Source organism: Chelonoidis abingdonii, chromosome 3 (genome assembly GCF_003597395.2).
Source record: "Chelonoidis abingdonii isolate Lonesome George chromosome 3, CheloAbing_2.0, whole genome shotgun sequence".
NCBI lineage: Eukaryota > Metazoa > Chordata > Testudines > Testudinidae > Chelonoidis > Chelonoidis abingdonii.
The window spans coordinates 141,677,273-141,699,886 of NC_133771.1; the positions used below are offsets into that span (position 1 = coordinate 141,677,273).

At 41.0% G+C, this 22,614-nt stretch overlaps 1 protein-coding gene across 3 annotated transcripts in view; it reads left to right on the forward strand.

The window, feature by feature from the left end:
* The window catches only part of RYR2 (ryanodine receptor 2), a 749,362-nt gene that overhangs the window by 564,855 nt on the left and 161,893 nt on the right, over window positions 1–22,614 (forward strand). For 2 of the 3 annotated variants that reach the window (XM_075064183.1, XM_075064184.1), the window contains exons 69-73: window positions 792–1,032; window positions 1,463–1,550; window positions 7,156–7,248; window positions 10,372–10,542; window positions 15,034–15,093. In XM_075064183.1, coding sequence (XP_074920284.1) covers window positions 792–1,032; window positions 1,463–1,550; window positions 7,156–7,248; window positions 10,372–10,542; window positions 15,034–15,093 — 653 coding nt within the window. The remainder of the gene's footprint in view (window positions 1–791; window positions 1,033–1,462; window positions 1,551–7,155; window positions 7,249–10,371; window positions 10,543–15,033; window positions 15,094–22,614) is intronic. The other variant, XM_075064185.1, reaches the window with a different exon arrangement.

A 22,614-nucleotide genomic window follows, 5' to 3' on the forward strand; every position in this document is an offset into this window, starting at 1 on the left:
CTTATTGTCTTCTTTCTGTTGTTTTTGATGCTTACGTTTTTGGTAAAATATAGGTCTGGACCCCCATTTTCATAGTCACTGTAAGATAACATAGGCAAACATGTTCCCTGCTGCAAATTACTTACAATCTACGAAATGTATTGTAGGTGTTTGTTATCTAAACAAACACTGGCTAAATACTTCCTTAAGGATTACCCTTTGGATGAGTGGATTTGCAGAAAACCCGCCCTAGATACTTTAAGTGGCTGAGTGATGGGTGCCTCTCAACATTTTCAGAGGCTCATTTAGTCCAGGTGAGATCCCAAAAGTTCAAATGTGTATTCATAACTTATCCAGGCTTGTGCAAATGCAAAATGGGTCTGGCAATTACTAGCGCAAGCTCCCAAATGAGATTTCCAGTACTTCCTCCTTTCAACCAAGCCAAACAATACTGTGCGAAGGAAGAGCGAGGAGCTCATGAATGAGTTATCCCCCACATACGTCACTGCACAACATTTATGTACTTTATGAAACTTTTTAATTTTCTTAAGGCAAAATGCTGGAGTAGATATAAGACAAGTATCATGGTGTTAAGTGTTTAGCATGGTATTAGCTAATTTGAATCCCTGTTTTCACACTAACAAAATGAACTTGTGGCCCCACTGAAGTCAATGCAGCGCTCCCATTGACTTTAAATGGGATCAGGATTTCACCCTCGTTCTTTAAAATAAAATACAGGAGAGAAAAGGTAAAGGTTTTGGATTACACTTCGTGGTCAGGTGTTTATTATAATATTAATTTGCCTTAAATAGTGTTTTCCCAGCCTATCATAAGCAAAGTGAAGCCCCAGCTTTTGAAGACCCACTTCCTGCCACTGATGGATAAGTTGAAGAAAAAAGCAGCAATGGTTGTATCAGATGAAGACCATTTAAGAGCAGAAGGCAGAGGTGACATGTCTGAGGCTGAACTGCTTATCCTAGATGAGTTCACCATTTTGGCACGGGACCTCTATGCCTTCTACCCTTTGTTGATAAGATTTGTGGACTATAACAGGTATGTGGAAAAAAACAAATTAGTGAACCCTTTCAAAACCTAGTTATGTTTCTTGATACTTCATTTTGTGCCTTGATTATGTTCTACACTGAATTTACATAACTTTTCTTCACACAATCAATTTTAAAGTGACATTAACAGTACCTTATTCCAGACTTACTGCAATTTTAGGAAAGGGATTTGGAGAAAAATCACAAAAAAATAATTTCCCAATGCATTTTACCTATTATTATGAGGAAACTGTATTCAGATGTTGAAGTAGGGCATCAAAAGGCCACTTTAACATAAATTAAAACACATGCATGTCGTTCTACCTTTTTCCTGGTGATATCATGTTAAAAACTGATTTCAAAGCAAAATGTTACAATTGCATTATCTAAGCCAGAAGGAATCATCGCCAAGTTTTTTTTTCCTTGTTATCTAATTTTAGGGCAAAATGGCTGAAGGAACCCAACCCGGAAGCAGAGGAACTGTTCCGCATGGTGGCTGAGGTATTCGTTTACTGGTCAAAATCCCATGTACGTAAATTCTTACAATTTTTATTTTACTGTGGTTTTCTTGGCAGATGGGTCAGTTATTAGCAATGTCCATCCTTTGAGAAGGAGGTGAAAGTGATGCATTGCCCTCTGCCCAGGTAGATTTCCTTTTTCTTTTTTTCTGTAACGGTATTCCGATTGCTTTAACCATATGACACAACAAGGATAGATATACAGTGCGATGCAACTTAGCTCTCCCGATGCATCATTCAAACAGTAAATCAGTTATATTGGATCATACAGGTGGGTGCGTCGTTCAAGCAAAGCTGGTTGTGTGGGGACCATCATGGGATAATTTGTAACGATCCTACAATGTGTGGGGAAGCCGATTCTGATTGCCTTACTTGAGGTTTCCTTTTGCAATGCTCCAAGATAGACTCAAACACAGTATATCCTCCTTGCTTATAAATCACCATTGACACTTTTTTTCTGGCTGTGAGGATGGATCATACTTTCTCTGTTCAGGCCGGCGTTATTTTCTCCCCACTAATCAGAGAAAAGTGCTTCATCATGAGGAGTTTGCCATCCTCTTTTTCTTGTAAGATGCTAAACATGCCATCCCTTGTAGCCAGTCTGTTCCACTTTAGAGCTGCGAGGCCTATAAGCAGTCCTAATTTGGGTCTCTGGTTTGCTACCAGTAATGATCTTGAATGGTTGTATGAGAAAACGTACATAATGATGGAGAGGGGTCTGTGGACAAGGAGGTGTGTGTGGCTGTTAATATCCTGTCATGCCTGAAGGTCTGTGAAGTTGAAGAAATACAGTGATGTCTTGTAGTTCTATGACCATATGTATTTCTTCATGAGAACTCGTATTTCTTTCATAAGGCTCCTGTACAGATGGTCATTACTGAGTTCTTGCCACCAGCCTTATATTTTTATTTCCCCCTGCACTCTCTTCTTTGTTTGAATATGTAGCTAATCAATTAGTTTAAATTGATGTAACTCACCACGGAATTGTAAAATCTACCCACCACAGCTGGATATCCCACCTCCTTCAATCTATAGGCATGGTTATGATACAACGTATGTAATAGAAGAGTCCTCAGCGAGACTGTCAGACTTGAAATCTAGAAGTCCTTTGAAGAGAATGTGTAACTTTACTTCCACTGACGTAACGCTGCATTGCAGATTTCTGTTTCTTTAACAGAACTCAAAGGAAAGCATTTCACTTATTTTGCCATTTCGGTAACTGCTCTGCATGAGAAGGTGTCTCACTGAAGCCAGTGGGAGTTCTGTGCACAGAGCAGACAGACAAATAGCTCAGCATGTTTTAAATCAGGGTTATGCTCTGTAAAAGAAGTCCTGGCATTCCATGTTTGCCTCTTGGGGTATGTCTGCACTGGCCTGCGGCTGGCCTGTGTCAGCTGAGTTGGGCTTGCAAGACTCAGGCTGCGAGGCTGTTTAATTGCTGTGTAGGTGTCTGGGTTCAGGCAGGAGCTTAGGCTCCTCTAGGACCCTGTAAGGTGGGAGAGTTCCAGAGCTCAGGCTGCAGCTTGAGCTGGAACATCTACACTGCAATTAAACAGCCCTGCAGCCCAAGCCATGTGAACCCGAGCCAGCTGGCACAGGCCAGCCATGGGTGTCTAACTGCAGTATAGACATACCCTTGGTGACTTCTAGCTGAGATTCACTAAATTGCAAGTTAGGAAATTTCCTCTTAATACCATTCTTGCAAAACTCATCCTGGGATCTCAACCTGGGGGTTTTTTGGCTTGTACACCAGCACCAGCAACAAAGATTGTGCATTAAGAATTAAGCTATGAACTTCACTGATGATACGTGCTTTAGAATAGAATGCAGCTCATGATGTGTGCAAGAGTAAAAAGCAGTAAAATTACTAAAAGAAAACTGCCAGTAAAATAAAATGAGACTGAACACTCACAGGGAATAGGCAAGTGAAGAAGTGTCATCTTTACATAGTTGCATTTCCCACTATAACCACAGTTCTGCAAGTCTGAATGATAGTATTGTAGCATTTCTGTACTTAGAGGTATTTTAACTAATATTATCTATGAACCCCACCAGGCACAGCCTAAATACCTGTTCAACAATTAGGCGCTGAGCCAGCAAAACATATAAGTGTGTTAATAACTTTAAACATGCCAGTTAAAAGGGATTGCTCACATGCTTAAACTTACACACATATTTAAGTGCCTTGCTGGATCAATATTTTAAATAGTGGTACTTTTGTGATGCTCACTGTAGAAAAACCTAAGATAGAATTACTGGTATAATAATATCTAGGCATTTATTTTTTATCTAATTGTGATGCTATTTGCATTTTGTGCCATTCCACTATGTAAATGTGAGGCAACAATCCTTTATCTAATGTAATTCATATTTGAAATGGAAACTGGATAAGTTTACGCTCTATTGTAATCTGTCAGAGTTTTCAAATGTAAAGACTTTTGTTTGAGTTTAGAAAGTTTGTTTGCCTGCAGGTAAGCAGTGGAGTATAGCAAAGTCATTGCCATCAGTAATTGATTTTATGCCTTGGAGGTTTGCATCAAAGTTTAGCTAGATTAGCTTGTTATTTTATTATGTGGAAAATCATTTAAGGTGTGCAAACTGAACAGCATATTTTATAAAAATCTTTTTCTACAACATTTGATGTAAAATGAACAAAAATAGCTAAGGTAAAATATATAGAAGTTTTGTTGTAGTATTTTATAGTGCTTAATCAAGGCTACATGATTTTTTTCAGTATGAACACTTTCTAATATTTGAATTCAATACATGTGTAATTACTAGAATTGGTTGGCAAATTTTCGATGAAAACATTTTTTGTTGGAAAATGTTAATTTGCAAAAACCGAAACTTTTCACAAAGATGTGTGTTCTGAATCAGGAACAGAAGGGACTTGAACCTGAGTGTCTCGTATTTCAGGGTTGTGCCATAATCACTGGGTTATTAAATATTCCTATCTTTCTTGCTCTGTTTTTCCAAAGGGTCTTGGTGTTGTCCTGGTGTAGAACAAAAGCAATTGTTGAAACCTGAAAATTTTCACAAAATACTCCCATTTTCCAGCCAGCCCTAGTAATAACATTGTATTTTTGTATCTATCTACAATGTTCCTACCTATACAGTTCAAATCTGTCATATTAGAGCTTAGAGAATAAAGAGAACAATTTTGTGAATACTCACACAAACTTTAAAATTAATTTACTTTGGCTGTGCTTGCATCCATTTTTGTGCTCACTTCCTTTGAACGTTTGTGATCAAGCTTCACTCTCATGAATGCTCACAGAGTGAATTTGGAAGCGTACATACTCTAGCATTCATACTAATAGTGTAAAATTGCCTCCCTGTTGTACAAAATAGTATCCAATGTTCCAAATATCCCTCACTAGAGTCATGGCACAGAGTTAGTTAAATAATTTAGATAAAGATGTGATGGCAACCTACACAGCTTGTACCATGTATACATATGCATTTATTTAGTGACATAGAATTACAGTTCAGGAAACACAATGACTTTGTGTGAACATCACAAGACAAAATTTAATTTAATTTCTGCACTCGGGTTATATATTTTACAGTAATCAGACTTTTTTGGCAGGATGTTTGGAGCCAGATTTAGTGTTGGCAAGAGTAGAAAGTGTTTAGTTTTCCAAAACTCCTTAATCCTGTTTAGATGATGCCTCTCTATCAATTGATACCTCTACAGGAGATTAAAACACAAAGCGGCTTCCTTAAACCTTCTTCCAAATTATAAAAATTACACTAGTTCAGCCAGAGGACAGAATAAAACCATGTGGTTTATGTCAGGGGTTCTCAGCCTTTTTCTTTCTGAGGCTACCCTTGACATGCTATAAAAATTCCAGGGCCCAGTTGAGGTGGGGGGGCCCTCAGGGCAGGGGCCTTGGGCATAGGTGTAGTTTGACTTCTGTTTTGAGAGGGCGGGGGCCAGTGGGGCTCGAGCCACTTCCACATGGTGTGGTCCAGGGAGGAGGGATAGCTCAGTAGTTTGAGCATTGGCCTGCTAAACCCAGGGTTGTGAATTCAATCCTTGAGAGGGCCATTTGGGGATTGGTCCTGCTTTGAGCAGGGGGTTGGACTAGATGATCTCCTGAGGTCCCTTCCAACCCTAATAATCTAGGATCAGGCAACCCAGCCTTTCTGGGTTGGGGGAGACACACCAAAAATTATAACTCAGAGTTGGGGAATTTAGCTCAGAAAGTTTGAAAACAGCTTAGGATGCAGGGATGGGGTAGCTAGGGGCTGTGTGCAGGCATAGAGGTAACACATGGTGCAGGGATGGGGTAGCTAGAAGTAGTATGCACATCAGGTAGCTGTGGGCTAAGTTCCCTGTAAGCTGTGCGGCCACACAGCAGCCTATTTAGTGCTGCACAGGTGCTTAGGGAACCCTGCTGGGGAGGGGAGCCCCTCCCCTGACCTTGACTCCTACAACCTGGAGTGGCCTGGACCCAGCTGCAGCTGGATCCAGGCCCAGACGCAGCCCAGGGATGTTGCTGTTGCCTGCTCCATGGCACCTGGCAGAGCAGCAGGTGTTCTGCATGCCTGGCTCTGGCTTCCCACCTCTGACAAGCCCAGGGAGAAGAGATCCGGGGGAGGGGAGGTGTGGAGCTGCCCCCAGGACTTCTGTGCTCTTGCGCTGCAGTTTGGGGGAGGGCAATGCCCTCCATGTTCCCAGTTCTGCCCATGGACCCAGGGCTTATGCCCCACAGGGAGTACCAGGCTCTGGGATTCAGCCCCACGCCTCCTGGCTTCAGCCCTGTGTGGGTCAATGGGAATCAGACTCTGGGTTTCAGCTGCAGGGCCCTGCAGCCTCCTTGAAAGGACTCGAGGACCCTGGTTGAGAACTGCTGGTTTATGTGATTCATCACAATTAACGGCTGGAATTTCAAATATCCACAGTGGGCTGTTGTTCACAATGAAAAGTGCATTTAAAAAAACAACCACCACCAAAAAACAGAATTTGTCAGTTCAAGAAGTTGGTAATGGCAGTCTTATTGCATATGTGAAAAGGGGCAAATACAAGTTCAGTGAGTCATGTTATTGAAATATCGTGCTCAGATGTAAATGTTAATATCATGTTGGAAATTATAGTCGCTTAGGTGTTAGAGAAAAAGTATTGAAATTAAAGCTCACTTCAGGTATAAAAATGCTTACTTCATTTATACAAACTAATTATATTACACAGATTCTTCTGCACAACAATAGTTTCTGAAGAGCTTTCTAAACACTGTGGCCAAAATTTCGATCGTATCTTTTGACATCATTAGTTCCTAGTAGTTCTTTGCCTTCCTCCTCTTTTCCCTAGTAGATTTTCAAATCTCCACCAGACCCTTCTGAGAATAAAAATACATCTCTTTCATTTAAAAGGGGATGTCTGTTTGTAGATCCTCTTTATGTTCAGAGTAGATAAAAATCTGAGATTTATGCAATGTAAATAATGCCAGAATTTAACACATTCTCAAGAATCCATTAAAAATGTAGATACTGTAACTTTGTGGACTCTATAGAGTTCCAGTGAACCCATATTTATTATTTAAGACTTGTATGGACAGATTTATCACATGTAATAAGTGCTTTTAACTGAAATCTCCTGTGTAACATTTCAGAATTTCAAAAGGGAAGAGCAGAATTTTGTGGTACAGAATGAAATCAACAACATGTCTTTCCTTATTACTGACACCAAATCCAAGATGTCTAAGGTACAATAAGCTGCAAAGTTTAAATGTTGTTATCCCATCTTGCTTTCTCTCCTCTTAGTGTTTTAGTTTTGTAGTTTGTAATGGCAAGTCTCCGCAGTTATAACCCCTTAAGTCAATGTTCCTGTGAACTTTCAGGGTTCTGCCATTTATGATGGTTCCTCCAGTAGTGCTGAAGATGCACTGTGCTGCTGCTACTTGCTTTGGCCAGAGTGGGTGGAACTATCAGGTGTGCTTAAAGGCTAAGTGATTATATCATCACTGGCTGCACATACCACAGTAGTTGATCCATCTTCTTTCCTGGTGTTGGACATGATCCTTAATTGTTTTGCACTCCAACATCCTATGGAAGTCCACAGGAGTTTTGGGTAGGCAAACAGTGCAGGATCTGGCCACTGGTGCATGATGGAATGCAATCGTGCCTACTACAGTGGTCAAAGTGTGTGTGTGTGTGTGTGTGTATGTCTTCCATTTCTAGAGTTATTCCCCACTATAGTTACAGGGAATATCTGTAGTTACTAGGATGAAGGTAAGAGAGAGCAGGCATTTCAGCTGGCTACAACTTGGAGCAGCCAGACTCGGTGTGGGGAGGGGAGAGAGAGAGATTTAGAAAGTTGGTATAATGCCTCTTTACCTTCCTCAGCCTTTGAGACTTGTGCTGAGCAGAACTCAGCGAGACTCTTCGTCCCTAGCATAAAGGACAAATCCCTCATCCTTAAAGGCATAAGCAAATCACTAACTAGGGGGATCAGGAAAATCAGCTCATGGTGCAGGAGATAGAGATTTTTCTGGGGCCAGTCCGAGGCAGTGGAATGAACTCCCACAAACATCCCAGCTTTCTGGTCCAAGTGCAAGGTTCACTACTTTGATGTGGTCCTCTATAACAAACATATACTACACAGTGGACATTAAATATTAAAAAAAAAAAAAAAAAAAGTGAACATTCCTCCCCATCCAATAAACCTCACATAATTTTCTCCTGGGAGAGAAAATATGGGGAAGACAGAAAGTGTCACATATAACAACTGCTTGTCACATCACTTAATGCACTTCTGCAAGGTGCTGAGATACAGCAGTGAGGAGGGCTGCATCAGAACCTGAACAGAGAATAGAAAAAAAAATTTTTAATGTAACTTTTCATTTACTTTCCCGTTTCCTCCCTGTAGTTTGTTGCATATTTATCCTTGCCTTGGATTCTAGCATTTTTTGTTCAGGCATCTAATATTTGCCAGTGTCAGAAACAGGACACCAGAGTAGATGGACCGCTAGTCCAATCTAATATGGCAATTTGTATGATCCTGTGTTCCTATGCCTCTTAGTGATCCTCCTTCATCTTTTCTCCTCACTCAGTCAGATAAAATGTCCAAATACCCTGACTTCTCTGGAGAAATGCTGATAGTGTGCCCTCTATCACCTCTGTATGACAGCATGTGCATCTACTTGCTTGGGTCAGTCAGATCTCCTTGGACACACAGTCAGTATATTTTAAAAGCTAGTTCCTGTTTCCAGGATATTTTACATACTTTGTCCTCTTGTCTCCCATTCTCAGTATGTGTTAATGCCTCTTAATTAGTAAGGTAGAAATATTAGACTGTTATTGTCTAATAGTTAAGCATAACTCTACAGTTTTATCCTGTATTTTACAGTTTTTGTTTTGTAACAGATAAACTTAATGTATGTGAACAAGTTTTCCCAGAAATTGTGTCAATTTCTGATCTCAGTCGTACCCATGCCACCCCATTGACTACATTGTGGTCAGACATGTAAATGTGAACGGGTTCTCTCAGTTACAGCAGAGTTAAATTGCTATGGAAGTGTCAGAAGTTTCTAAATGTACCAGTATACTCTGAGTAAATAAACTGGATGCATAGCTTTTCATTTGTCAACCCTGATTCAGACAAGGCATTATTATGATGAAACCGTATATTTTATTTTCCGTTTCCTTTTTAGTCACTTCAATAAGTGTCACTTCAAAGGCTTCTTTTTGAAAAAGCTGCATATCAACTAGTAAACATTGAATTTAATTAATCAAGTTGTATTTTTCACATATATAGTCAAACATTTCATACAATCGCTTATTTTTCACCCATTAGCTTATTTTTTCATGTATCCCTTTATGTGTGTTTGTCTTCAAACAGGAGAAAACTATTGAATGTGGTCTTTTGAAATGCACGTGATTCTTTGAAATTCCAGACAGCTAAACAATCCAGCTTCTGTAAGCTACTAATTGCACATGTCCTTGCTGTTTCCTCCATGGCAAAATCTCATCGAACAAAAACCAATCACAACTCCACTTTTTGATTTATAATTAAAATAATACTCAACATTTATATAACACTTTACATACTCGAAGCATGAAATGAATGTTAATGAATTCATTTTGAAAACACACCCGTGCTGAGGAAGGCCACATTCTGGTCTCCTTTACACTTATGTAAACCGAAGTAAGTCCTCTGAGACAGCATGTAAACTGGTGATGGAACTGGCACTAGAATGTCTGATTCTCAATACTGTGTTCAGTCCAGAAGACAATGCTGTGTTTTATGAAGAAATGTTCTTATGATTTTTAGTGTTCAGTTCAGAAAATTCTGCTGAAGCTACTTCAATTTTTTCCATGGTTCCATCTGACACTTTTCTCCATGGTTCATCTGACACTTTTGTTTACTGTCACCATTTTTTCAGCCAGAACTCAGTGGTGTTCTAAACTACGGTGATTCCCCTACAAAAGGTAGTGATATTTAAAAAAACAACAACAAAAACAGAGAAGGCAGGACTCAGAGACTGGAACTTGGAAATGTCACATGTTTGCAAAGGGGAAAGACATAAAAGGACTATTGACAAATATGTCTCCTGAAGAAGAGTGTGCAGTCACATATAGGAAGGGAAATAAGTGTGTGGGATCAAGTCAAAAGACAGTTGTTCTAGAAAGTATTCATATTTATGAAGTATTTGCATGAAACACAAGGCAGTGTGGCATAGTGAGCGGTACCTTCAGAAGAGGATGGAGCTGGATAGGTGGTAATGAAATTATCAGAACTAGACAACAGTAGAAAAATGTAAATTAAAATGTTATTGCAGGCATAAATATTTAATAATAATAGAGTATTTGTTTGTTATATGCTCTAGGCAGCTATTTCTGATCAGGAGAGAAAGAAAATGAAGCGAAAAGGGGACCGGTATTCTGTACAGACATCTCTCATTGTAGCAGCACTGAAGAGATTACTACCTATTGGTCTAAATACTTGTGCACCCGGAGACCAAGAATTAATTGCACTGGCCAAGAACAGATTCAGCATGGTAGGTCCTCTTCATGTTCCTCTCCCACCTCCCAGATCTGGGGCAGTGGAAAAGTGACATTACGCTATTCCTCTAACAGAGTTCTGTGAGATTTGCCTTCTTTTCCTTGCTTTTATCCCCTCTACCCTCAGGGCCTGACCCCAATGCCCATTGAGTCTTTTGATTGACCACAGTGGGGTTTGGATCAGGCCTTAGTGGTCGTGCTTAAAAGGATTAGATGGAACTCAATTTAGAGAACTATCATAGCATTCCAGAATTGATCGGTAAGAAATGTGAGACATTCTCAAACTCTTTTCTTGGGGCTGAGTGTTCTGTCTTTGCAACCCTGTAGACAAAAGAGTAAGAAATTATGACTAAAATTAAATGCAAAGCATTAAAACCTGTTCTGTCTTTAACATATTTTTTATTATTTTAAGGTTGATTTGTGGACATAATTGTAAGGATTACAGTGATAACTGAGTAGTGTAAAGTACAGTCTTAGTAAAAAACTACCATGGATGAACACCATGGTTATTTATTTACACCGCTTAATTTCATTTTGATTTGCTGAAAAAAAATGTTTTTTTGATATTTTGCTTCTTTAAATGTATTTTTCTAGCTTAGTGTTAGGGTTATTTCTTGTGTTTGATTTTTTTTTCCATGAAAAATTGCCAGTAATAGATATTAACAAACTTTGGTTAGTTAGAAATATGGATAGAAACTATAAATGTACTAATATAGCTGGTTGCCCAATACAGTACTACTTTCACCACTTCCAGGCCACTCCCAGTTGGTTACATAGTTTTATATTCGCCTAGAGGTTTCACTGTCATACAGATAGTACTTCTGGGAATGATTCCACAGTCATGTAGCTTTGTTTGGCAGTGTTATCACAATTTAGTGAAGCTTCAATGCGTTTATGTCATTCAGACAGCTATGCTGTTTAAAAATGACAGGTTTTTAATGAAGGGAAGGGAACTCAAGTCTGAGAAGACCCTCTCTCTCAGTTTAGTGATGAGTGGGCAACAAAGAGTTCCCTGTGTTACCATTCATTACACTGATTTGGGCAAAAATTTCCAGACTCTATTTATGATGATGATTTTAATGCAAATTATTGTGCAGCGGGCTGAATGACTATGGGTAGATATAAATGTAGCTGCTGATGTAAATGATGGCATCTAGACCTAGTCGCAGAGAGTTAGAATGTTGTCAGCCATGCCCCAGATACCTGAGAGGTAGGCCTGGGAGCCTTACCTTAATTTTCAGTTGCCCTTGGTGCAGGGTCCAGACACAAGCCTGGTCTTTCCACTCCCAGTGTGTAAGAATTAAGAGGAGAGGGGACCAATGTGGACAGTGGTGCTAGACACCCCAAAGAGAGCCACGACAAGGAGGGCCCAATGCTTCTCCTTCCTCCACACTGACAAGAACAGCTGGGTCTGTGCAGATGCAAAGAAAGCATACGCCAGTGAAAGGGTGTACGTAGGGGTCACCTTATGGTCTTGCTTTCCAAATTCTTGCAGTTATTGTACCAGTCTCCAACACAATATGTTCAGGAGCTGCAGCTTGTATGCAGCTCCTTTTAAGTCACTACCTACATTAGAGAAGGGTGAAAGTCATAATCTTACCCAGAGTTTGAACAACCCATCATCAAAATAATACTTTGTTTTTTTCATCTGAGGATATCAAAGTACTTGATATGAATAATACCTAATCCTCACCACCTGCCCGCTGGATAGGCAGATATTGTTATTGTACAATTTGTTAAACTGAGGTACATAGCGGCTGTTACCTTCCTAGGTCAGCACAGTTGGGAATAGAATCCTGGAGTTCTGACCCCTATCTTAATCCCCAGAGAGTGCTCCTTAACATGATATGCATAGCCTAGAACATCCCTGTTTGACACCAGTAATTACTTTATTTAAAAACAACGAGGAGTCCTTGTGGCATCTTAGAGACTAACACATTTATTTGGGCATAAGGTTTTGTGGGGTAGAGCCCACTTCATCAGATGCATGAAGTGAAAAATACAGGAGCAGGTATAAATACATGAAAGGGTGGGGGTTGCTTTACCAAGTGTGAGGTCAGTCTAACAAGATAAATCAATTAACAGCAGGATACCAAGGGAGGAAAAATAACTTTTGAAGTGGTAAGAGAGTGACCCAATACAGACAGTTGACAAGAAGGTGTGAGTAACAGTAGGGAGAAATTAGTATTGGGGAAATTTAGGTTTTGTAATGACCCAACCACTCCCAGTCTTTATTCAGGCCTAATCTGTTGGCATCTGGTGACGGTGCCCCCCATAAGGCTTTATGGAATATGCTTATGAATGTATATACGACATAGCATATGTAGCATAAAACATATTCTAGTTATATAACATATCTCTGTAAAGATTATGATCTACTGAATCTATTAATCCTATTTGTATGCAAGTATTATTTTTGTACTTGAATTTAGGAATATTGGCTGTATACTTGCTTGATTTCTATTGAGAAAGGAATGTGCAAATTAAATGCCCAGTCTAGAAACACTTAAGCCAACAGTGAACCTGAATGCACCAGTCCACATCGGAGCTTTCCCAAGAATGTGGTTTGGCTGGTAAGAAAGTCAGTCATGCATGGACATGCGACTTGCCCATGTGACTCCAAAACTCCATCTTGGAGCTGGACTTTTCATGGGAGAGAGGAAGGGGTCTCCACCCACAAGAGACAGACCCCTCCATTTTGTCTTCAACTGGCTAAAGAGAGAGCCTTTCCACTCCCAAGGATACCTGAAAGGAACTGGAACAAAGGACAGTAACCACAGGGGGGTGTGAGTGATTGCTGGACCTAGATTAGAAGGAGACTAGTCTGTAAAAGGAAGCTTACTGGGTGAGGTTTTTATCTGTGTTCAGTTTCTTAGACATAGACTTGCGTGTTCTGTTTTATTTTACTTGGCAATTCACTTTGTTCTGTCTGTTACTACTTGGAACCATTTAAACCTGACTTTCTGTATTTAATAAAATCACTTTTTACTTATTAATTAATCCAGAGTATACATTAATGTCTGGGGGGCCGGGGCACAAACAGCTGTGCATATCTCTCTATGAGTGTTATAGAGGGAGAACAATTTGAGTTTACCCTGTATAAACTTTATACAGGGTAAAACACATTTATTTGGCGTTTGGATCCCATTGGGAGTTGGGCATCTGAGTTTTAAAGACAGGAACACTTCTGTAAGCTGCTTTCAGTTAAGGCTGCAGCTTTTGGGCACGTGGTTCAGACACTGGGTCTTTGTTGGAGCAAACAGGCATGTCTGGCTCAACAAGACAGGGTGCTGGAGTCCTGAGCTGGCAGGGAAAGCATGAGCAGAAGTAGTCTTGGCACATCAGGTGGCAGTTCCCAGGAGGGTTTCTGTGACCCAGCCTGTCACATTCAGTTTGCAAATAATTCCAATTCTGCAGTTTCACGTTGGAGTCTGTTTTTGAAGTTTTTTTGTTGAAGAATTGCCACTTTTAGGTGTGTTATTGAGTGACCAGAAAGATTGAAGTGTTCTCCTACTGTTTTTTTTAATATTATGATTCCTGATGTCAGATTTGTGTCATTTATTCTTTTGTGTAGAGACTGTCCAGTTTGGCCAATGTACATGGCGGAGGGGCATTGCTGGCACATGATGGTGTATATCACATTCGTAGATGTGCAGGTGAACAAGCCCTGGATAGTGTGGCTGATGTGGTTAAGTCCTATGATGGTGTCCATTGAATAAATACGTGGACAGAGTTGGCACCGGGGTTTGTAAGCAGGGTTTGATTCCTGAGTTGGTGTTTTTGTTGTGTGATGTGTAGTTGCTGGTGAGTAGTTGTTTCAGGTTGCGGGGGCTGTCTGTAGGCAAGGACTGGCCTATCTCCCAAGGTCTGTGAGAGTGATGGATCATCCTTCAGGATAGGTTGTAGATCCTTGATGATGCATTGGAGAGGTTTTAGTTGGGGGCTGTAGGTGACGGCTAGTGGTGTTCTATTACTTTCTTTGTTGGGCCTGTCTGTTAGTAGGTGACTTCTCGGTACCCTTCTGGCTCTGTCAATCTGTTTCTTCACTTCACCAGGTGAGTATTGCAGTTTTAAGAACGCTTGATAGAGATTCTGTAGGTGTTTCTCTCTGTCTGAGGGATCAGAGCAAATCCGGTTGTATCTTAGAGCTTGGCTGTAGACAATGGATCGTGTGATGTGGTCTGGATGAAAGCTGGCGGAATGTAAGTAAGTATATCTCATTAGACTGACCTCACATGTGGTAAAGCAACCCCCATCCCTTGATGTATTTATACCTGCTCCTGTATTTTTCACTTCATGCATTGGATGAAGTGGGCTCTAGCTCACAAAACCTTATGCCCAAATAAATTTGTTAGTCTCTAAGGTGCCAGAAGGACTCCTCATCGTTTTTGCTAATACAGACTAACATGGCTACCACTCTGAAACCTGCTTTCTTGAAGTACATGTTCTATATGATGTATGTGATGCAATGTATTTTTCCTTCACAGAAAGACACTGAGGATGAAGTTAGGGATATTATCCACAGTAATCTTCATCTGCAGGGCAAGGTAATTTAAATGCAGTATTTAAGTATGCTCATTTTCTTTTTTCATAAAACTAACAGGAGCCCTTCAGTTGTTCAAGACCAGCCAATGTGTATTAAGAATACCCTTTCTCTAGGCTGTCAAGTGTCTCAGCTTTGTCTGATGTTGTCTACATATTACTCCTAATTTATGCACCCAAAAATCCAGCTAGTTTGCTCAGAGACTATTTGCAAATGTTCTGCCAGAAATTCAGATTAGTTGTTAGCTGCTACATTTATATTAACAGTATGTATCTGGTATATAATAATCAGAGCCGGCTTTAGGAAGTGCGGAGCCCAATTCGAACATTTTCGGTGGGGACCTGGCAAGGATGACTTAAAAAAAAAAAAGTGGAAAAAAAAGCCTTTCATTTCTTTCATGTATTATTTACTTTCCACAACTATATAAATAATAAAATTATATATTTTGTACATTGCATCATATATGCTGTTGATTGGTTATTAATGACTACCGTTTCACATGTGTGGGTCCCAGCTGCTCCCTGCCCCCCTCATTGAAGCAGGTGTGCAGTGTTACTGTCCTGGAACTGCAGGGCAGCAGTGGACATGAGGCTGGCTGGAGGCAGGGCAGGGGCTGACTGGAGGTAGGGGTTTGGCTGAAGGCAGGGCAAGGGGTGCAGGGCTGGTTGGAGATAGGGGGTATGTGGGGCGGTCTGGCTTTAGGCAGAGCCGCAGGGGGATGCAGCAGGGGTTGGCAGGGCTGGAGACAGAGGAGTGTGAGACTGGCTGGCTTCAGGCAGGGGGGTGCAGCAGGGGTTGGCTGGAGACAGGGCAGGGTGTGCAGGGCTGGTGTGGGCAGCAGTGTATGTGGGGCTGGCAGGACCACAGGGGTGTGTGGCAGGGGTTGACTGGAGACACAGCAGGGGTTTTGACAGGGACTGGCTGTGGGCACGGGGTGCAGAGCTGGCTGCAGGCAGGGGGAGCGGGGCTGGTGTGGGCAGGGCAGAGGGTGCAGCAGAGGCAGTTGGAGCCCCAGCCCTTTAAATAGCCCCCAAGCTTCCTGCTATCCCAGGGCTTTGGGGGCTATTTAAAGGGCCCGGGGCTCCCCAGCTTCTACCCCGCCCTGGACCTTTTAAATAGCCGTGGGAGCCCTGGGGAATGCATGGGGGTGGCGGGGCTCTGGGGGCTATTTAAAGGATGGGGGTGGGAGAGGTAGCTGAAGCCCTGGCCCTTTAAATAGCCCCCGGAGCCCCTCAGTACCCCAGGGCTCTGGAGGCTATTTAAACAGCCCGGAGCTCCAGCTGGGAGAGCGGGGCCGGGGGGCTTGCCACTCTCCGGCCGGAGCTCCAGCCGGGAGAGTGAGGCTTGCCGCGCTCCCATCTGTGCTTCGCTCAAGGGAGCGGGACCACTGAAGAACCCGGAGCAGATCGCAGCCAGGGACCTGGGGTAAGTTTAAAAAAAAAAAAAAAAAAAATGTCTAAGGCGGGGCCCGATTCCTGGAAATCGGGCGAATCGGCCTAAAGCCGGCCCTGATAATAATGCATGGCCCTTTATGGTGAATCTCTTATTTCATCACACTGACACGTTAAATCACTGGTTTTCTACCATTTTTTATTTGTGGACCCCTAAAACATTTTGAATGGTGCAGATCCCTTTGGAAATCTTAGACATAGTCTGCAGACCCCAGGGCCCCACTGCCTTAAATGATGCAGTGTAGAACAGTGTGATATGCTCAGAGTGGATAGCAGTGTGACCGTCGAGATTGAAAAAGCTCCTCTATTTGCAATCCGATACTTGGGCCAGAATCTGCAGAATGCTGAGGCCTTTTTATGACATTTTGGCCTATAAAGAAAGAGGAACCAGCCCTTTGCGAGTACTCCCAGTATAAATGAGTTCCTCAGTTGGTAAAGTGTTGCCACAATGACACTACGCTACACTGCCCCTGCTTTGCAGCCCCTGGAATAGAGGGTGTGATAGTAGAAGGGAAGTATGGCTTCAGCACATTGGCCCAGGAGAAGCTACAAACTGACATGACATACAATAGATTTTGAGATACTCTAAGATTTTCCAGGGCTGGAGGCTCAAATTTGATTTAAACTCACTTTTGCCTCCCTCCCCAGGGAATAACAGATTTGGCCTGATGAGTTGAAGGATTTGGTTTTTTAACATTAACTCAGGCACAGAGAAAGAGCCAGTGTTTGCTGCATTTGTGAAATGATTGGAATGAATATTCAAAAGCACGAATGTGGCTTAGGAGCCAGAATCTCATTTTCAAAGTAATTTAAGCACATAAGACAAAAGTCAAGAGCCCGGGGATTTGGGTGCCTATTTTTAAAACAGCATTCGCACTTAGGAGCCTAAATCCCATTGGAAGTCAATGGGATTTAGGCATTTATGTACCAAAGTCATGTAAGAAGCTTGTCTTATTGAAAGCTGTGATAAATAAAGTGCCACACACAGATGAGCTATTGGAGAAACTGGGACGTCTCCAGTTCATCTCCACCTTAGACTTAACTAAGGGGTCCTGGCATGTGCCGCTAAATAACTCGGACAAAGAGAGGTCAGCCTTCATCACCCATGTAGTTCTGTGTGCATTTAATGTGCTCCCTTTCAGACTGCGAAATGCACCCACCACCTTCCAAAGATTGGTAGATAACTTTCTGGCTGGCTTTGGGGAATTTGCAGTTGCCTACTTCGACACTGTGGCTATATTCTCAGATTCATGGGCAAAACACCTGGAACACCTCCAAGCTGTCTTCCAGCACATGAGGGAGGCAAGATTAACCGTTAAGGCCCAAAAGTGTCAAATAGGCCTAAACAGGGTAACGTACCTTGGACACCAGGTGGGTCAAGGTACTATCAACCCCGTACAGGCTAAGGTAAATGCTATCCAAAATTGGCCTGTCCCTTAGTCAAAGAAGCAGGTCCAGTCCTTCTTGGGCTTGGCCGGGTATTACCAACGATTTGTACTACACCACAGCCAAATTGCCACCCCACTGACAGCCCTGGCCAGGAAAAAACAGCCAAATGCAGTTCAGTGGACTGAAAAGTGTCAGAAAGCCTTTAACTAGCTTAAGGTGGTCCCGCAGTGAGGGCTCTGGACTTCAACCAACCGTTTGTCGTAACCACAGATGCGTCCAAGCGTGGTGTAGAAGCAGTTTTAATGCAGGAAGGACCAGATCAACAATTCCATCCTGTCGTGTTTCTCAGCAAAAAAATTTGAGAGGGAAAGCCACCGGTCAGTCTCAGAAAAAGAATGTTATGCCATTGTGTGTGCTCTGGAGAAGCTATACCTGTACGTTTGGGGACTGCAGTTCCACCTGCAAACTGACCATGCTGCACTGAAGTGGCTTCACACAGTCAAAGAGAATAACAAAAAACTTCTTCGGTGGAGTTTAGCTCTGCAAGACTTTGATTTTGAAATATAACACATTTCATGAGCCTCTAACAAAGTGTCTGATGCACTCTCCTGGGAAGATTTCCCAGAACCAGCCAGGTAAAAAAGTGCCTGCATTCTAAGTCATTGAAGCCCTTGAAATGTAAAAAGTACTGTTTAGTTCTTCATGTAATTATCAGTAAAATTAGAGGTGCATTTACCTTTTTAACTCTGTTTCCTAAACCACTAGGAAGAAATCCCAGCTGGTGTGGACCCAACCTGAACCAGGCTGGTCAGCACCGTCTGTGATTTGGGGGGGCGTTTGATAAATAAAGTGGGGGTATAGCTCTCTTTGATGGACACGCAGCCAGCCAGTTAGCTGTAAAATCCCTCTTGGTAGCTGTTCTTTACTTGCTTTACCTATAAAGGGTTAAAAAATCCCCCAGGTAATGAAAAAAAGTGAGCACCTGACTAAAAGAGCCAATGGGAAGGCTAGAACTTTTTTAAATGGGAAAGAAACTTTCCCTTTGTCTGTTGTTCTCTGGGCTGCAGGGACACGGAGCAGCAATGCTATAAGCAGAAATGCTGTGTAAGGTTTGAACCAGGTATGAAGAAGTATCTTCCATACCTAGAAGAAATATTTTGGATATGGAATGTTTAGTTAGATGCTGTCCGGTTTATTTCTTATTTTGGCTTGTGGACCTCCTGTGTGCTACCCCCCCTGATGCTTTTGTTTGCTTTCAACCTTTAAGCTAAATCCCCAAGAAGCTAATTTGGGTGCTTAATTTTTGGAATTGCTCTTTTAAAATCTAGAAAAAGTCTAAATTCCAGTTGTATTTTTTTCTTTTTGTTTTTAATAAAATTTACCTTTTTTAAGAACAGGATTGGATTTTTGGTGTCCTATGAGGTTTGTGCATGTTGTTTGATTAGCTGGTAGCCACAGCTAATTTCCTTTGTTTCCTTTCTCAGCTCTTCCCCAGAGGCAGGGGTGAAAGGGCTTGAAGGTGCTCCACAGGGAGGAATTCCCAAGTGCTCCTTCCTGGGTTCAAAGGGTTTTTTTTTTGCATTAGGGTGGTGGCAACGTTTACCAAGCCAAGGTCAGAGAGAATCTGTAACCTTGGGAATATAATACAAGCCTAACATGGCAAGTATTAATTTTTAGAATCATTGCAGGCCCCCACTTCTGCACTCGGAGTGACAGAGTGGGGATTCAGCCTTGACAAAAGACTATGGCACCTATATAGGTATGTCACTTTTGAAAATGGGAGTTAGGCTCCTAAATCACTTAAGTGAGTTTGAAATTACCTTAGATCTTCTTGATGATAATTGTTACCTTGTCCTGTGTTGTTTGTATATCACTGAAGTATAATGATGTAAGATTTGTGGCTGGTGGGAATACTGAGACTCTCGCAAGACTAAGATGTATAGCTTAATAGGATTTAAAAACACACCGAATGTTAAGGTCCAATATCTTGTTGACTCTGTCGGACTAGACACTGAAGTTTATACCATTTGAGACAGAAGATTCCCAGTGTCCCCAGAGGGAGCAGTACCATCTTCTAAGCTGGAAAGTACCTGAGATAATGGCCCTTTTAGATATGGAAAAGCTATTTAACCTTGAGGAGCAAAGAGGAATATGCAATCTAAGAGGGCAATGAAAAAGGGAGTTGTGGAGATCCTTGATAAAACTCATGAAAAATGGCTTTTAAATAAACAACCCTGCAGATTTCAAACTGGCGTGTTTATTGCATAATTTCATGCATAAAGTTGAGCAATGTTTTTTCCCTAATGGCAAGAGGTATTTCTATCCTGACATTTTCAATCTATTCTATGATTTTCCCAGTTCTAAGTGTTATTCATTTCATGCTGATTTCTAGCTCTGAGTCTACCATTTCCAGTAGTTTTTGTGTGTTCGATTTCCAGTTCATTTCTTCTGGGACGTATTCTGTATGCCCCCATTAAGAAGTTTGCATTTGTTATTGACTTAAGATAATGACGCTTACTAATACTTTGACATCAGCCTATGAATTTACTCAGGAAAACTTCCTTTTTTTAGTGTAAAGTCTGCTGCTGTTTAGCATACTGTATCCTGTGTTTGAAACCCAATGAAAGAAAATGATTTCTTCTATTAATGAAATCCAAGCTTGTCTTGGTGATAAAGGAGAGAATAACCTCAGTGATCTAAAGTATAAGAATGGATTTTCCATTGACAGAGTCTTCAGGGATGTGCTTTTCTTTTCCTATTTGCAACAATGGTTTTGTGGATGAGGAAGAGAGCTTAGATAGAACTACACAGTGTTTGCTCACCATAATGAATAAAGTTTATTCTAAATCAATATGTATCTCTCTTCACTAGACAGTGGAAGCTATGTTTTCCAACGGTTCCTTTAAACTGCATTTAAAAAATGTATAGTTACAATTGTAACTTCATATTAAATACAACAAGAACCTAATTTTCAAAACTTGTTCTTAAACACTTTTGTGTCTCATAGCCTTTCTTTCTGAAACCGATAACCACTGTCAAATTTTAAAAGGAGATTTTAGTTTAAAATGTATGATTCCTTTGCATTAATTAACACTTTAAAATATTATATTTGAATGACTTGCCCTGATATTAATTAAACTAAAGCATATTTACAATTTTCAAAATGAGCAAAACTATCTTTGTAGGCAACTTCATGTTTCTCTGAGTATACTAACCTTCAGTTATACTAAGGTTTCAGGTATCCCTGCCACCTTCAAAAAATCGTGTTTCTGTTATAACAGGGGATGGCAAATTACTTGTTTTTCCTCATAGAATTGCTTTTTTTTCTTGCTCAGCCTAGATCGGCATGTGAGAAACATGAGCCTAGCAATCCAGGATCTCTTATGTTTGGACTTATTCCTATTTTTGTGAAGTTGCTTGTCTCAACTGGCTCTCATTCCTTGTGGGAAGACAAGTTTTCTTGCTTGCAGAAAGTTCCTCCATAATAGCAGTATTATTTTCTTAATAAATGTTTTATAGTGTTGCCCAGTTGGTATCACTTACACTTCTCACGTGATACCCTGTTCTGTGCAATAATTCTGCTAATGCTTAAATGTAATTTTCTGTTTGTTTAATTTCACTTTGTTAGTTTGCGTTGGTTGAGAACCCTGTTAGATAAAATTGTCTCTTTTGTTTTATATGTTGCATTGTCCATATCATTTATTTGTCTTCCTCTGTCTTCGCTGTTTCTGTCGTCCCTTTCCTTGTATGCCTGCATGCTATTACTCAGTACCAGCCTTTATTTCAAGAAACTGCTGACAAAACTCCTCTTCGTTTTGACATGAAGGAAGATCAAGTCACCAAAGTCTTACTCCAAGCATGCTAATGCGATCCTTGAAATATCAGCCATTTGTGTCCATAGAAAACTACCTAAACAAAAGAGCTTGCTAGAAAGCAGCGGGCCCTCAATTTGAAAGACCACTCTGCCTGCGATTAATAAGTCCTTGGTGGACTATGCATTCATGATGATCCAATCAAATGCTCAAACAAAGACTGTGGTGGATGTGACAGCTGTTAAAAAATGCTAAAACTTAAAGGTAGATTCTAGGTCATAATAAACTATTACTGAGCAGTCCTATAAGTTTATAATAATTTGAGCACACTTATAGCACTTTTCATCCAGACATCATAAAAGGGTTGTAAAGGTGAGTAAGCATTATTATCCCCATTTTAGGCATAGACAAATAAATTGACTTGCCCAAAGTGAGAGACAGTTGATGGCAGAGCCAGGAATAGAATACAGGTTCATAACTGTCAGTAAAATCTGTTATCAGATGTACCAAACTGCCTTGCTATCACCATTGTTGCTTACAGAAACGTTAGTGATAGCTGCATGTGAAGTGTTTCAAGCATCAGTGTTTGTTAGTACAAATACTGGGGTGACAAAAGAGCTAAAGTGAAAGATTGCTAATTTTGGTATAAAATTGCAAATCATTGAAATGCAGAAAACTACTTACTTCCCCTAAAATTACATCTCATAGACTCATAGACTTTACGGTCAGAAGGGACCATTATGATCATCTAGTCTGACCTCCTGCACAAAGCAGGCCACAGAATCCTACCCATCCACTTCGATAACAAACCCCTAACCTATGTCTGAGTTATTGAAGTCTTCAAATTGTGGTTTGAGGACCTCAAGCTGCAGA